The 17355-nt window shown below is 46.5% G+C and overlaps 1 protein-coding gene across 1 annotated transcript in view; it reads right to left on the bottom strand.

The window, feature by feature from the left end:
• Positions 1 to 17355, bottom strand: part of AFF2 (ALF transcription elongation factor 2) — a 454379-nt gene that overhangs the window by 82264 nt on the left and 354760 nt on the right. The window contains exons 9-10 of the mRNA XM_053891974.1: positions 17279 to 17353; positions 1352 to 1389 (exon numbers count right to left, since the gene is read on the bottom strand). Coding sequence (XP_053747949.1) covers positions 1352 to 1389; positions 17279 to 17353 — 113 coding nt within the window. The remainder of the gene's footprint in view (positions 1 to 1351; positions 1390 to 17278; positions 17354 to 17355) is intronic.

The raw sequence follows: 17355 nt of genomic DNA, 5'->3' as shown, positions 1-17355 counted from the left end.
CACATCTGCACACTGGTGGACTGGAGGGAAGGGTGCAATAAGACTAGGGGAAAGAAGATTGCTAATGGCCCACCCAGGGACTAGCAGTCCTGGCCTCGGCCTCATTAGCGCCACCCTCTAATCCCGCCACAGGCTGGCGGTAGAGAAGCCTTCAGGGCATAGACAGGAAAGAAATCAGGCTGCAGAGAAGATTTCAACCCCAATCAAACAACCAGCCAGAAACTCAGCTACTGGAAATACTCCCCTAGGATGACTATAGCACAATACATCTCCAGACGACAGAAGCTCCTCGAGAGGCTACAAAAGCCGATAAGGAATATTCTGTGGCCTAAGAAAAATGAATTTGAAAAAGGACACGAAACCTTTTGGAAAAATGAATTAGAGGTTGGATTTAATGGTGTGCTAAACACTACCCCGGTGACTTGGAAAAGCAGCCTTCTTGCCATCGCTATCAGTTGACCCATTCTCCCAGAAACTATTAAAAATCAACGCACTCCCCCATTTCTGCATTCAGTGCCCACGACAACGGGACAGGGCTACCCTGATTTAACGCGGAGTTCCTTGAGGCGTGATACTGCGAGGCCTGTAACAACCCAGACAGGAGAGCAGGACTTCCCTAGGCCATATGGCTGGTGGGCCTAGTATGCATTAACAGTGCAATCAGATGTCACAAACCCAAATGACAAGGCAAACATCCTTCTTAATTTGAAAGTCTCCCTTCTGGAAGAGGCAGGATGTCCAAGATGTACTATATTTAAAAGAATACGGCGCTGCTTGTTTATAATTTAAGAGTGTCCCATAAAAATGCCTTGGCAATAGCTCTCTGTTAGCTAGAAAAACCTTTAGTTAAATATATTTTTATGAGCTTTTCATTAACAGGGTAGCAAGGCCTTGATGCCAAGGTGCCGAAGCTCCCCACGTGGCTGGAAATCACTTGGCACGTTTTTAGCCATTTAAGTCTCTGTCGTAGGTCCAAGGTTTGCAATTAAATATATAATCTTTTTAGCATGCGCAAAACCCAAAGGCCTGAAGTGCCGTGCCTCGAATAGGATTATAATAGTATTTGGCAACTCTTCATGGATGGCACGTATTAATTTATGTAAACTGGGCACGACTTGGGGCATTTAGTCATCAGGACCACAAGCAAAAATAAAATAAAAATAAAAGCTAGTCCCCACTAGCTCTTTTTGGGTTTTGGTAGGTTCCCCCCCCCCCTTGTTTTGTTTTTGTCTGTCGACTGTCATAAACAGAGACGAACTTGAAATCCCAGGTCTCTTTTACAACCTTATTTTTCTTCACATGCATGGAGTCCATTCAAATCAACAATGCCAACTAATAAAAAATAACTTACTTCACAGGATTGTTCTTAGGTTTTGCCTTTTCAACAGCCTGTAAGCAGAAGAAAAAAAATGCAATTAGACAACATTAGCAGGCATAATCTTTGCAACTAGTTACCAAACAATAAGCAATATAAAATGCTCTCCCGAAACATAAGGACCTAACCGAAGCAGGCTGCTTTGCGATAAGCAGACTGGAGACACAGAAAGCAATTTTCCTCTCCCGGGGAACATGGTTACCTGTCCAAGTGCAGCTTTCAGACACAGACACTCATTCCTGTCTCCCCACCCTGCACTCAAATCTTACCTGCTGGGTGGGCTTGCCTGGGTTATTACCACAGGATGGAGAGGCAGGGGCGGGGGCTGGGGGACAGTGATGGGCCCATCCCGGGTTTTTAGATTTGTGGCAGGGACCCGCTTACCCTGCCTGACTACTGACACCTGGCCACACCTGCGTGGTGAGAGCAAGGCCAAAGTAGCCATTTCTAAAATCATTTTTATTAGCAGACACCACAAAAGGCCAGGGGACGACCGACTACGCGGATCAATGTCTTCCCGTGGAACCTTTAAGAAAACACACACCAAATCATCGAAATGAGGAAATCTCTGGGCCTCTCGGCCTGTGTCGCCTTAGACATGGAGCCTGGTTCCAGTTTATTGCTGAACCCATTGATCTGTGTACAGTCCATTTATCATTCATGAAAAGAGCTAGTGATCTTCACAGTATATTAGAAGAAACAACTCAGATCATCTGTCAACAGCCCTCTTAGAGATTTCTGTTTCCCTCTCCACAGGGATTGCATCTCCTTCGATTCTTCTGGAATTAAAATGTTGCTAAGCAACACAGCTGGGGGCGCTGATGGCAGAATGGCTACAGTCTATCAAACTGTTTAAGCACCTGGAGGGTTTTAGTGATGATTTTTTTCATACTTCTGTAGCATAATTATGTAATCAGAACCAAACTTGTACTCCCCTAGACTTTTTCACACTACAGAAAGAACACTTACTATGGGGAGCACTGAGACCTTCAGACCCTTTCCAGAAGTATCCATCCGGAGACCTTCGTATCTGTGAATCTCAGAGGTGGGTGAGGGCTACAGGATGTAGAGGCAGCTACTTGTAACGCTGGACTCGGCGTTCGGGGTGACCACTGCGTGAGGAAATACCCCAAAGCCTCCTACGCCTAACTACGGCTCGACACGCTTCGAAGCGATTTTGTTTGAAAGAAGTGAAACGCTTCGCAAGTTTAGAGACTAGTGCTGGGAATTCAAGTCCTTCTCACCTACGACGTCTCGGGTTCTGCTGCTAGGTAAATAAATACCCATTAATATGTGGGCAGGTTCTTTGCCTCTCGGTGGCAGAAATCACCTTCTCACCATCTGTGCCCGGGGTTGAATTCTGGCAGGCGGCACAGCGGCAAGAAAGCAAGAGCAGGAGGTAACAGGTGAAGATGATAAAATAAGCAATAGGTGTGTGGCTGGCCCGTGTCACGTCTCACATGTAGTTCGGAGATGCAGGTCCGTCCCTGAGACGGCCCCGGAAAGGAAGTGGAAAGGAAGAGGCGGATGCTGGCGGGGAGCAGGGGCCGGACTCAGTCTACCCACCTGTGCACACCCGCACCTTCCTTTTCTACCACCTCTCGTCCCCCAGTCCTGGCTGGGTCGGAACGGGGTAGGGAAATGGGATGGAGACGTGTCATTGTGGAAATCACACGAACCCACTTCGCCCCATCTCTTTAATCCAAATGAGTCTGTGCTTAAAGAAGACGAAGGCTATGTCATAAAGTAACGAGCATGCTGTTCAAGTGGTTTCCTTTGAAAGCACGCTGGAAGTGATAGTATGAGCAGGCCACTGGCAGAAGACAGGGAGGGAGAAATCAAAGTGACATTGCTTAACCTAGCTTTCATTCAGCGACATGGTTTTTGAAAATGTCTTCTCTTCTCTGATCAGGAGGAACAGAATCGTGTTCGAGGCCAGTTTCTTTGAAACCCATGTCTCTCTATACAGCCATCATAGGAAAATAACTTCATTGAAATTAATGTTTTCTGGGCTGCTTGGCTATTGATTGAAAATGTCTATGCCGAGAGGTTCTCTTTCCTTTGGGAATTAACTCGGGATCGTTCCAGAGCGCCAACCGCTCTGCTCAGACGTGCTCACGTCACCCTCCTGTGTGCTCAGCACCTTTGATCTCCAAGCTGAGCGGTCGCAGGGAGTGTCAGACCTGAGACAGAGCTCACAGTGTGTGTCCTTTATGCTCACTGCGATGTGACTTTGTTTCAAGCGTGATACAGAGAATTATTCAGCTCCCAGACTTTGAAGAAAACTTAAGTGAATTATTTGTGGGAAAAATATCTACGTCTTTAGGGTCTGAGAAGCAGTCTACAAAATACACAGGGAGAACATCCTTTCCTCTGAAACGACGTGATGTGAAAAGACCGATCCCAAGTACAAAATGGGAGATCCCCTTAAAAAGGAGGGGAATCAAAACAAAGTGATCTTGTGTAATTCGCCACACATTACGAGGGTTGCACATTGGGATGACAGATCATTTTGAGTTTAAAAACATACATTAAAAGTAATTTAAACTGATTGGAAGATGGAGGCTAGATAGTTAACACTCATGCTGCTTTAATTTGCAACGTCTATACGCTTTCTAAAGCCTACGTTCTACTTCTTTTGTGCCGCGTTCCCGTAACATGATACTCATCTTGTCACTAAGGCACCTCTACCCCAAGGATGATACGATAACTGAAAACGTTAGAAAATATATTCCACCATGGTGTGAGGAGAGGCCGTGGACTACGGCGGAAAGACTGATGAGCTACAAATCCAGAAACCCGAGGGTCGATGGCGGGGGGAGAGGTGGGAGGGATGGGAAAGTGGGTGATGGGCATTGAGGAGCGCCCCTGTTGGGATGAGCACTGGGTGTTGTATGGAAACCAACTTGACAATAAATTTCATATTAAAAAAAAGAAAAGAAAGAAATCCAGAAACCTGGGTTCCGCCCCCAGCTTTGCCACTTACTATCGTCATGACATTAGCAAGGTGACGGGCACTTCCGAGCCTGAGTTTCCTCATTTTAAAAATGAAGATAATCAGTCCTGCCCCATCTAGATCAAGGGTGGTCGCGAGTAGCCCGCAACCATGACGGTGCTCGAGAAACAGCCTGCTCTGCCTTCCGGCTTCCGCGCACACACCGGCACCGCCAGAGAGCTTATGGGCTTGCTGACTTAGTGACCCGGTAGCAGCTAGCAGACGTATGCAGTTATTCCGGACTAGAATGCTCCCGTCTGGAAAGTCCTCCCCGAGGGAGATTTTGATGTGTTTAGATCCTGACATGCCTAGGCCAGCAGGAGACAGAGCCCGGTACCTTCACGTGGGCCTCTGCCCTCAACCTTCTCAGGGGCTGCTGCTGGTGGCAGCGAGGTCAGGGCCCCCGAGGCGCCGTCGGGGGCACGCGGGGGGGCGGGGGGCACTGTGGGGGCACGAGTGCTCGTGCAAACACTCAAATGACTCTGTCTCCCTCCCTCTGTCATAGGGCATCTTGAAGAATTATACGCCCGGAGAGAAGGCTCGTCTCTCATCCCAGGAGTGTTCACGAACTGATTCCTCAGGAGAGATGATGGGGTAAAGGACACGCTCATAGGTGCTCACTCATTAAATCTATCTTCCTCAAATGAAGAAAGGACCTCGCCTTTCTGTGATGCAGACACTCCTCCGGCCGCGCTGAAGCTGAAGTGAATCAGCGACCATACTGAATTACAGGAACCATGAAAGTGTTACAGCTGTCCTGAGAAAACAGAAAGCAGGAAGGAAAGAACGTGGCCGTCTGGTGAGTCCCGTCCTCCATGGCACATGTAACGCCGTGTTTCTTTAGGGAGAAAATGCTACGAACGCTTGCTCCGTAGATGGATGTACCTACCTTTCAAGAAACCCTCTGGTAAGGGAATTCTGTCCCGGTGTTATTCTAGTCCAGCAAACATGTATACTACATTTATTTATTTTAACCGAGAGAATCTTCTGGGGCTTTTCAGAAACATGCCCTGAACCATGATAGCCACACTTACGATAATGCCTTCGCCCTGGCCCCAGGTGTGCAGAAAACGGATCCAATGCAGTATGGTTCCTGTTTGTTGAGACTGTCAAGGTGGGCACGTGGATGGCCTAGACGTATTATAGCAGTGGACTCATTTTCCAAGGCTGTGTATTCAGGTACTGCTTTTTTCCTTAATCAATAATAATGCTGTCAGTCAAGCATAAAACGTGATTCTATTAGCACTTCTCTCTATAGCTTTTGCCTCTCCCGCTTATGTGTTTTTCTCCTGGCATTCTGCTGGCAGATATACCCAGGCTGGGTCTATACGACACATTTCGTGATTAAGAAAAAAGTGAAAAGTCAATCCTTCAGATGATTTTTAAATAAGCGTCTATTGGGGCATTATGGAAACAAGGCAGAAGAACCATTGATTGCATGGCTTTTGTGCTTCTGTGTTTTCCCTTTTTTAACTCTTCACAGGGCTATTCTGTGAGACACGGCCTTACCTTAACCTAGTGGCACGTATTGGTAAATTGTATCGATCACCTACGTTCAGAAGAGAAAACCCCTCTATTAAGCAAATGAACTCATCATTAGGGTATTGCGATGGTCTAAAATCAGTATCTCCAGAATTGGTTAAATCAAGTAAAGAGACATGTACTGAGAACACTTGCCCAAATATAAAAATGAAGTGCTTAATTATAGCATTTAAATAGACTTCACTGGAATGAGTGAAACAGCCAGGGGCTCGTATTATATCCTATAGGCTGAGGTTTCAGCGGGCGGCTCACGTGCATAGGCAGGACGGCAGATTAAGGGGAGAAAATGTCACTCAGCATTTTGCAACACCTGAATGCCTGCCTGAATTTCTGACTGTATCTCCAGGGACTGAAATCTTTAGGGAAATACCACCTATTGCATTTAACCCTCTGAATAGGTGCACAGAAGGAAACGTGGAAAACGTCACGTGTTTGAACCTGGAGCCCGTAGGAAGTAAAAACACGTTTCCTATCGTTAGAGTACTGGGCTTCTCCCATTTTGGTTTAACTCACCGACTTCTATGTGTGTATGAAGTAGGCCCGTGCTAGACAGAAAAGGGGCAGCCATAGAATTCTGACAGGCAGAGCCTGCAGGAAATTTGTTCCCGGCGGAGGGAACTGCATCTTGCAGCTAACAGTCACTTAATAAACATTGATCAGATAAATGAGTTGTGGACGGCCACGGAATCGGATAGGCCTGGGCACTACTCTGGGCACGGAAGGGCGCCGGAGGAAAAGCTGAGCTCTAGGATATGTGTATCTAGATCCGTGCTGCGAGTGCACCTGGGGCTACGATTCCCACCCCAGAGAGGAGTCCGGGGTGGCACTGCCGGGGTGGATTTCCCAGTCTGCTTTTCGGCAGAAGGTTGTGCCCCTCCTTACTCTTCCCACTCACCTGGACAATGGCCACTGCCCCTTCACCGGTCTTCTGGTCTCTCTATTTTACCCCTATTTAAATTTTTTTTAATGTTTTTATTTTTGAGAGAGGGAGACAGAGAGAAAGCAGGGGAGGGGCAGAGAGAGAGAGGGAGACACAGAATCCAAAGCAGGCTTCAGGCTCTAAGCTGTCAGTGCAGAGCCTGACACAAGGCTTGAACTCATGAACCACGAGATCATAACCTGAGCCGAAGTCAGAAACTTAAGTGACTGAGCCACCCAGGCGCCCCATCCCTATTTTATGCTCCACTTTGGCCATGACTTGCTCAGAGCCCTTCATGGCTTCCTACTGCTCGGCGAACTATCAATCAAGTTCACCCGCCCTGCCATTCAAGACCTTGCCTTGTGCCAGTTGAACAGTAGCCTGGTAGCAGGTCATATTTGTTCTTGTATATATATTTTGCTAACATGGCAGTTCGTAGGAGTTTTTCCAGTGTCTTTAGCAAGATCCATTTGTCACCTGGCGATTTTGTTTATACCTAAACTTTTGCTATCTTGTAACTTAATGAAAAATGCACTGTCTTTGGTGAAGAAGCATGTTTCACTCAGAAGAGTCTTCTGTTGACATTAATCATTCTCTAAGTGGAATAAATGTGGAGACACCAGGCAGAGCAACTCAACATTGGCTTGAGTTATTTATTCTCCCCATTAGAAGGACCAATGGAAAAGGCACTTAGTTATTATTGTCCCCTGATGTTGGTGGATTTGAAAATTCAATTATCTCCCCTCCACTGCCAACCTGAGCCCTCTTGCCCCTCTTGCTCCTCATGCTAGAGGGACACCTCTCACAACATGACATGTGTCCTTTGGTGGGAGCCTCTATTATCTAATAGAGGCTCTCTCCTTACCACGTGTGAGCAGGAAAATGGGAAGGATATTCTTAGTGCATAGTAGGTACCCCATTATATGAAAGTATTCTACAACCTCCATGAAGTGAACACTGATGATGCATCCTCAGCATCAGCACACTAGTGTAGTCAGGCTTTCTGTCCCTTAAGAGCACGTTACACTCTGGGTAAGAACACTACACCCACCATTATCCATATACCTGTATTAGAAAACCCTTTAGTCTTCCACCTATGAGACGTCTTTACTCTCTCACTGCTACCACACTCATCATACTTCTGACACCAGATGTGTGAGGGATTGTCCCCACACCAAGCAGTTCTGTGTGACACCAGCTAGGTGTTCTACAATTTAACTCACTTTTGACACTCTCTACCTGGAAGACAGTGTCAGACTCCTCAGGTTAAGGGCTGAGTCCCACAAGACCACCTCCCACTTCATATGCTCATTGCAGGCCCAAGTTGTCACCTGTCATTCTAACCGATCGGCTAAAAAACAAGAGGTTCCCCCTCCTCAGGTTCGACAAATTGGCCAGAGCGACTCACAAAACTCAGGCAGTTTACTTATGTCTACCGGTTTGTTAAAGGACATGATAAAAGAGACAGATGGACAGTCAGATGAGGAGATACACAGGGTGAGGTCTGGGCGGTCCCAAGTGTAAGAGCTTATGTCCCTGTGGACTTGGGGTTCATCAATCACGCTCCTGGGATGTGGTGTGTTAACCCACCTGGAAACTCTCCAAACCCCATACTATTGGGATTTTATGGAGGCCTCTTCACATAGGTATGATTAATTGTTAATTCAGCTTCTGCGATCTCTCCCTTCTCTAGAAAAGCGTGTGTGTGTGTGTGTGTGTGTGTGTGTGTGCGTGTGTGCATGCGTGCACGTGCACATGTGTAGCAGGATCAAGTAGAGGAACAGGGCTGAAAGTTCCAAGCTTCTAATCATGACTTGGTCTTTCTGGTGAGAAGCTACCATTCAGGAGCCCATGCAGAGTCACCTCATCAGAACACTCCTATCACCCAGGAAATTCCAAGGGATTTGGTGGCCTGTATCAGCCACAGGGCTCAAAGACCAAGTGTCAGAACAAAAGATGCTCCTAGTGCTCTTATCACTTAGGAAATTACAAGGGTTTTAGGAGCCCCATGCCAGGAAACAGGGCCAGAGACTAATGCATCCCTGTATATATTTTCTATTATCTCACAACAGCAAATACCGACTTCTCTGTGACCCAATGTCCTTATTGGCAAAATGAGGCAGCTGGAATAAAGGCTCTCCACAATAGTTTTCTTTAATTTTTTTAATGTTTATTTATTTTTGAGAGAGAGAGACAGAGAGAGACAGAGGGAGAGAGAGAGAGAGACAGAGCATGAGCGGGGGAGGTACAGAGAGGAAGGGAGACATAGAATCCAAAGCAGGCTCTAGGCTGTAAGCACAGAGCCCAATGCGGGGCTTGAACCCACAAACTGTGAGATCATGATGTGAGCCAAAGTCAGACACTCAACCAACTAAACCACCCAGGCACCCCTCTCCACGGTTATTTTCAAGTCTGGCATTTTATATTCTAATACATAAGTACTGCAGTCTATACAGTATGCAAGTATGCAGTCATACATGCATGAGCCACGGCTAAATATGGAAGCAGAGTCTACCTCCATTAACAATAAACAAGATTTATTATCAAGTTTCCAAATGTTTATGTCTAATGTTCCAAAGAGTCCTATGAGATCGTCTGTGAAGTATGGGTTACGGCATCCCATACATTCTGGAAGCGTCTGCGGCTTTTATCTGCCCACCTACTTGAATTTTGAGTGGCCAGTCAGACTGGTAGCTAATCTCAAATTTGGATACCTCTTCTGTGTATTTACAATGCTTATGCTCTTTCCTCTTACTAAATAAATAGAAAAATATAGAGCTGCTTAAGAATAAGTCAGATTCTGTTTCCCATTCAGGACGACACCCCGGGTCCTTGCAGCCTGCCTGGTAGCTTTTCCAGCAGATGGCAGATATTTGGGGAACAGAGTAAAGCATTCTTGGGACCTAAACCAAAGCCCCCAGTATATTTTTCAAAGCCGGCATATAAATTTCAAAACCTCACATTTTCAGTCTGGCAGGGTTTTATTACCCAGCTTTTACTGAAGATGCTCATTTTGCTCTAGTATATGCTAGAACCCTGATTAAATTCAAGACTTGGAAACTTCCAGCAAACTTCCAGTACCCATGGTACGTTGCCTGGGGTTTGTTGGCTACTGACTCCAAGACAGGCTCCAACCAGGGATTTGGGACCCAACTTGGGGTGATGTAGGGGCCTAAGAAAAGAACATGCTTGGACCAAACAAAGGGTGGGGTGAGAGTGGAGACGGGACCATCCCAGGGGGAGTGACAAGGGCAAGTTCAATTCAAGTCAACTGGATCCCCAGCTTCCCAGAGGTGGCTGCTACCCAACCCCCACCGGCCCTGCCATGCACTTTACACATATGTGCCACGTAACAAAAGGTCCTGCTCATCCCTGTCCTACGTAAGAGTCACCGTTTCTGAAATTACAGATCAAACCCATTGTTGTTTCCGTTTGGCTCTTAGGGTGCACAGCACCCCCTCACCAATGTCCGATTTAAACTCCCAGTGGCTCTGCAGTGGACACTAGCCAGTATCTGGTCGTCAGCTGCACTTCTCTGCCTCTCTGCGTGCTCGAAGCATTTTATTGAGATTACAATAAAAAGGTAATCTACGGAGATTACGAGTCAAAATATTTGCTACTAAAAGTAGAAGAGCTAATTACAATGAAAAAAAAATCAGCACGCAGGTTTTCTAAACAGTCACAGACTTGCCTGGAGCATATTAAAAAATCACATCATACAAGCCCTAAGCAGTTTCTTATTAATCTGGTCTCGATGCTAATACGGCCAAATGGGAAACACAGTCTTGGGAGTATGAGGGCCAATGTTATTCTATTAACCTTATATGTTATCCTATTTACTTTCCTGTCTTTAATGAATAAATTAAAATGTCCTCTCATTCTCTAATTGCTGGATAGTTGGAGTATGACAAGGTACACATTTTATTCAGCTACATGCTACAGCCTCAACTGCCCAAACTCTATCATTTGTGGGGGATTTCAATGAAAGGCAATGACAGATAAACTGTTTACATTAAAAGACTCTATCAAAGTTATTTTGCACCTGGTTTCATCCTAATCTATCTGCTGTTTCTTTAGCTCTGACAGGCTGACCTGTCTTGCTGTGTGTGCCATATTGATGTCATTACTGAAGAGGGCCTTCCCCAGCCTTTCCGCTGATAACAAAGTAAATGGAAATGCAGAGAAACCCTGGGGAGGTAACAACTTGTTCAGCATGATGAGGGAGAACTGTGGCTAAAACAGAGGACCGATTACAGCAGGGAAGGGTATCTGCTGTCACAATGAATGCATTCACGACGGCGCATCGGCTTCCAAAGAGCCAGCTAATAGCAGGCGCGAAAGTTACTACATCGTTTTTCGTTAGCACGCTTGGAACATAAAAGTGGGCTTTCATTGAACTGGGCTGCTATGTCCTGGAAGTTTAATATGCATCCCAGGTATAAGGAACACATCCCAAAGCTGCCAGAATATTCATATCTTCTGCTACCGTGGAATTCAGCTCATTTGCAACGGTCCAGTAACAGACGACCTAGCCAGGGAGGTGGCCCAACAGTAACAGAAACAAACAAGCCAATGTGAAACCAAAATCAAGAGCCTGGATAAAAAGCAAGCTACCTGTGTGAGGCAATCAGCGACCTTCAGTCAAAAAAATAAAATTATGGAGTGGAGAGAAAGAGCTGCGAAGACACTACGTTTTCGTAAATGTTAACATACTTGAGGTGCACCCCCTATACTGGCGTCTAGTGACGCTTTGAATGAACCGCCCATCTCTAGGGGTACTAGGGTGATCCTTAGGCAGAAAAAGAAAGAAGATCGGGTTAAATAAAGTTGGGTACATGGGAGCTACTTGCAATAACATATCCAGACACAACTCATTGGAAAGCCTCTGTGGTCAAAGCAAACCTGAATTGTTTAGCTCTGTTTTTAAAGCACCAACACCACGTCGGGCTGTATCTCAGGTAAAGAGTTGAGCCTGGTCACTAACCGATCGTTTCCCATCGTAGGACTCATTGGCTAAACTTCTCACGGAGCTAAATGAAGTCCTCTAACATTTCGGTCTAATTCACATTAATAACAAGATGGTATTAATATTCAAATGCCCTGAAGGCGGTTTCTAACAATACCCATCTCTTTGTAGCCTTTACGGTGTCTAAAGTGTGCTGCTTCTAATGCCAGTCTGGGAGGGCTGGGGCGCGAGAGAGCCATGCTCCGAGCCAGCCTGGGTTCAGAGCCCGGGCCCCACAGACTGTCCTGCCAGGAGAGTGTGCAATTTGCGCTCGAGGGCTGGGTCAATCAGACGTCGTGATTATCATGCACTAAAACGTTAAGCAGATGTTTCCAGAACGTGTGGAAGTCTTTGGACTAGGTCAAATTGTGGGTAGCTTAAAACTTTAAAGACAGCAATTTTAATAAACCTGTCGATACAATTTCTTTGTTAAAAAAAACATTTGAGACTGATTAGGCTGCTTCTATTGAAAGAGATGCACAAGGTCTATATCTTTGGATCTTTTATTGAGCTGCGAGGCCAGCATGAATAACTGCTTCTCAGCTGTAAATGAAAATTGATTCCAGGTTTAACTCCTCATTTTCAGGGGTTCTTGAAGTCCCAAGAACCATACGAAGGAAAATTTGACCAAAAGGAAAACTGAAGGCGAGGACACGTGGAGGAAACGCGCACAGCGCGCGCTCTCGAGAGGCCTGGCCGACTGCACCATGCCTGCCAAACCCCAGCGGGCACACCCTGGCGTCGCTGCCCACCCCAGATGCCTGCCTGGAAAATGGCATTTCAGTGAGTGTTGTATGGGGAAGGTCAGGGCGGGGTTTTGTATCTATGAGGCCAAGAGAGGAGGCTGAGACCTAAAACTGGGACCTAGTCAGCTGGGTGATGGGAATCATGTAGTTCCCCACCGTGTTAGTGATATCCAGCTTTTAAAAACCCAACATACTGCACCAGGGACGTTTATGTAGTCACTAACTATAAAACGCTGTATGCAATTCAAACACGGTTCTGAAACATTCCAATGTCCAATGTCCATTTTAAGTGATGATTTAGTTCCCATTCCGGGGAAGCTCCTAAGATTTGAAAGCCAGTGTGAGTACAGCATCACAGCATACCCTCTCTGTCTTTCTCCAGGGTGAGTTGAGGGGAAATAAGAAGCATAATCAAAAGGTATGACTCAGCTGTCCACCCACATCAGGCCTTTGAAGAAAAACTCATGTTTAGAGACGCGTAATTTTCCTGGAGGACTTGGTGTAGCGTCATTGGCAACCTGGCCTTTCTCCCTGTGACGTCTGGTTTAAAACTCGTCAGGGGTCAAAGGGGAGGAAAGGGTATTCGTAGCCAATGTATGCCTATGGAGCATTTAGGGCAGTGAAGACATTCAATCCGGTTCCTAGCAGATCCCTATGGACACCAAGGCCAAAATGAAGGGCAATGTCTATGTACCAATGGATCGAAAAGAAGGGACTTCCAATGAATGTTTAAAAAGGCCACAAGGTATATATGGTTTCACTCTTATGTGGATCCTGAGAAACTTAACAGAAACCCATGGGGGAGGGGAAGGAAAAAAAAAAAAAAAGAGGTTAGAGTGGGAGAGAGCCAAAGCATAAGAGACTGTTAAAAACTGAGAACAAACTGAGGGTTGATGGTGGGGTGGGAGGGAGGGGAGGGTGGGTGATGGGTATTGAGGAGGGCACCTTTTGGGATGAGCACTGGGTGTTGTATGGAAACCAATTTGACAATAAATTTCATATATTGAAAAAATAAATAAATAAAAATAAAAATAAAAATAAAAAGGCCACAAGGAAGAAAGACCGCTGATTTGTATAGCGCTTGTGGTTTTCAGAACATTCTTCACAACTACACTTGTAATTCTCACGGCCAGGCACACCCAGCTAATACATGTCAGGACAACACAGAACCCTTTCGCTCAGGTTTGCCACACGCTGGCTGTTTTCCAGGCAGTTAATTCAGTGGCTCTCTTTAACATCCTATTCCTTACAACCAAACGGAAAGTCACGCAGCTAGCATTCCAAGAACATGAGACGGTTTAGACTGTTAGCAGTGGTAGTGACAATGACTCTATCCATTCACTTAGTTGCTAAATGCTCTGTGACCTAATAAAATAGGTGCTATTGTGACCCCCATTTCAGACACGCTTAGGTCTTGAGCCCAAGGTCATCCAGTAAGAGGCAGAGCCAGATTCAAACTGTGTCCATCCATGGCGTATCTGCTTCCCAAACGGTCCCAACCAAGAAAGCAAAATGCAGCAGGGAATGTAGAGGAAAGACACAAACTTTTAACCAACATTTCAGGGTACAATCACTATTGCTCCTTCACTGAAACTATGTGCATTAAGTGATTGTGTATCCCTGACTTCAAAGCGTCACTAGGAGGTGAAACCTTTTGTTGAAAAGGTTTTGTTTTTTTTTTTTTTTTAAACAGCCCTTAGTCTCCACGGCTCACCCATTCCAGCCTCATACTCCATGTTCCCGTTTGCAGGAATAATGCTTAGCCTTTAAACACATCCTAACTGTTCTGTTGGGGTTTGTGCACGGGAACTGCCCAGCCTGGCTAATTACTGCTGTGGAGGGCACCAGTGGCGGGTAGATGATGAGAGACTTGGGACCGAAATGTCATATTAGAAACTGACATATCTTATTCCTGCGTTTCATTTTCATACACACATCGGAAATGCATTCTCATGGGATTCTTTATGTTGCAGACTCCGGTGTAAGGTCTTAGGGGCTTCTGGAAAAGACCGGTATCTACTCTCACTAGGCTTGGACAACTCGGATCTCCTCAGGTGAGTCCAGGTACAATGATGACAGATGAGATGCTCTGAGACTCCCGAAAGCTAATGACTTTTTTTCTTTTTTTGGACTATGTTTGCACAAAGGTAGCCACCGGGTTCTGAGAAAGTTTATAAGTATAATGTCAGCTCAAACCAATGGTGTGGTCTGGCCACTTGGACGCATCACTTAATGCGCTGATGCATTTGTTTATATGCCCCCCCCCCCATCATCCTGGCACAAATAGAATATTGCTGCAATTCTGTAGCTCAGACAGGGGGTGCAAACCTACCTCTAAGGTTTATTGGTGAGGTTCAAATAAGACAGAGCACTTAACTTAATATCAGGCACAGGATAAGGGTGGCTCTGTAAATGGGAGCCCTGAGTTCGCCTCCTGATGTTGCTGGCAGTGTGATGGTCCCGGTTACAAGACTGAAAGAATGTCCGTCAATTGATGAATAGATAAAGGAAAGAATAAACAGGAATGAAGTACTGATCGCTGCTACAACATGGATGGACCTAGAAAACATCACGGCAAGTGAAAGAAGCCGGTCATAAAAGGTCACATACCTTCCGACTCATTTATGAAATAGGCAAATCTGCAGAGACAGAAAGTAGACTATTGGTCGTCACGGACTGGGAAGGGGGGAAAACTGCTTCGTGTATGAGGGATTTCCTTCGGGGGTGATGAAAATATCCTGGAACTGGTGACAGGGGCACAATCTGGTGAATGCGCTACACGGTGACTTTTACGTACCATGAATTTTACCGCGATGAAACAAAACAGGAAAATCATTTTGATACACGTATCTTTGAAAAAAGAAAAAGTGAGGCCTCATGAAGTTGGAGCTCGGCAAACACTGCTTGGCGCTATCCAGTCCGCTCCTGCACAAACATTCTCTTTTGGTCTTTAGCCTTCCTGCCTTTTAACGAGCCCTCAAACTCTATACCGAGGGCTCATTTATAAATGTTTATAACCTTGCATCTGGTTCTTGCTCCCTGGGCCCAGCGAGGGGGAAGAAGTTGTCATTTTTGCCCTGCCTTAGATCCCCCGGTTCAATCTCCCCTTCAAATGAATGAGAAGCTTTGTTGGCGGAGGCATGACTGGTCTAACGGCAGCATGCCACGGAAAGCCTCCAACGCACCAACCAGGATTATCCGGGGGTCTCGGCACTGACACACTCACCGAACACACATCCTAAAAACCCAGATGATTTCGGCCCACAGACCTGACGCCAGTCCTTCAGGTAAATACAGAATATGACAACGTGAGAAGCTAAAAAGCAGACGGCATGTCCGTAATCCCATAGAGAGGAAGTCAATGCACAGAATCTATTCCCACTTACTGTTGATTACCGTGTTAAACATTTCCATTAAAAAGTAATGCTGCATCTGTCAAACTCAATGATGTAGGATTTTTTGTTTGATTTACCGACACAATCCGTGTCACTGGTATCTTAAATGCAGAAAGCAGCAATAACAGACACTGGTTCACATAGGAGAGGGACGGCTTGCATCCGGGACGGGGACAGCGAGCCCCTGGGAGACGACGGCGCCGGTCCTTGATGAGGTACCCAAGCGCAGAGATGCAATTTTTACACATTACGAAAAACGCAAGCCGAATCAGGAGGAGAAAGTAATGGAGAGTAAAGTGTTGGCCGCATAACATGGCAGATGACTTCAAATCTAAAATTCCACCAAACGGTAGGAGTTTCAGCGTGGCCAACAACCGCACATGAGAGCGGAAGAGGCGAACCTTGGGAGTTTTTCCAAGCTTGTCTTTGCCGACCCGTCTGAGAACATTTAGCGAGCCTGGAGTTCTGTACTTGACAATTACCTTGACGTGAGCATCCCTTGAAACAGTCTGCTTTCACTTTCCCGACTTAGCCGACTTCACCGTAGAAAAGCACTTGGTCAGGTATTAGCTTTAAGAAAAGGCAACCCTTGCACGCTCCTTATCTAAGGTTATAAACACACCCAGGCGGAGCCCACCTGGGACACAGCCCTGTCACAGAGAAAACGCAGAAGCATCACCGGCTCGATACGCTACGCTGCCGCTCTCCTGCTTTGTGGACGATACTTGGCCTTCGCAAACCGACAAGGCCAGTCTCACTGGAAACGCTGCAAACAAGTGTCTGCTGTCTCATGTGGTGCTAAGGACTGTAAGTACTTAGGATGCAGCGAGGACGAAGATGGGGCAGCAGCAAGTTTTTGCCACATGCCTCCAGCCTGAAGGTTCGTGCGCGCTGTGGGTGCACCTGGAGGAGGGGGGGGCGCAGCACTCGCGTGATGCCCTAATTAATGAACGAGCGTGGCCTGTGAGCCTCGCAGTGGAGTCACTGAAGTTACACCTCACCCGAGACGATGCTTACTTAGTCCAAGAGAGGGAAAGACAGTCTGTGGCTTACTGAGGACCAGTTTGTGCGTTCGACAGGGGAGCGGAGGGAGGGGGTGAAGAGGTGTGCCCCTCACTACAGCTCGAATGACACTGAGAGCCGATTCAACCCGTTCCAGAACACCATGCCGATCTCTGCTTCTTTTCCTCTCTCCAAAGCCCAGAGGTAAAGCAGAGGGTAGGCTTGTAGATGGCAAAGGCATTCCCGTTCTTTCTGCTCCCTCCCGTTAGGTCCCGACCCAAGCCCGAGGCTCCTCCTACCTGGTAGAGCTCAGTGGCGGTGCACTGAGTGGCCAAGGTCTTCACCGGCTCAAGGTCGTCTTCATCACTGCTCAGCT

This window comes from Panthera pardus, unplaced genomic scaffold, assembly GCF_024362965.1.
Source record: "Panthera pardus isolate Hobbes unplaced genomic scaffold, ASM2436296v1 HiC_scaffold_27, whole genome shotgun sequence".
Taxonomy (NCBI): domain Eukaryota; kingdom Metazoa; phylum Chordata; class Mammalia; order Carnivora; family Felidae; genus Panthera; species Panthera pardus.
The sequence above is the reverse complement of the archived record's forward strand: the minus strand, read 5'-3'. Positions and strand labels throughout refer to the sequence as shown.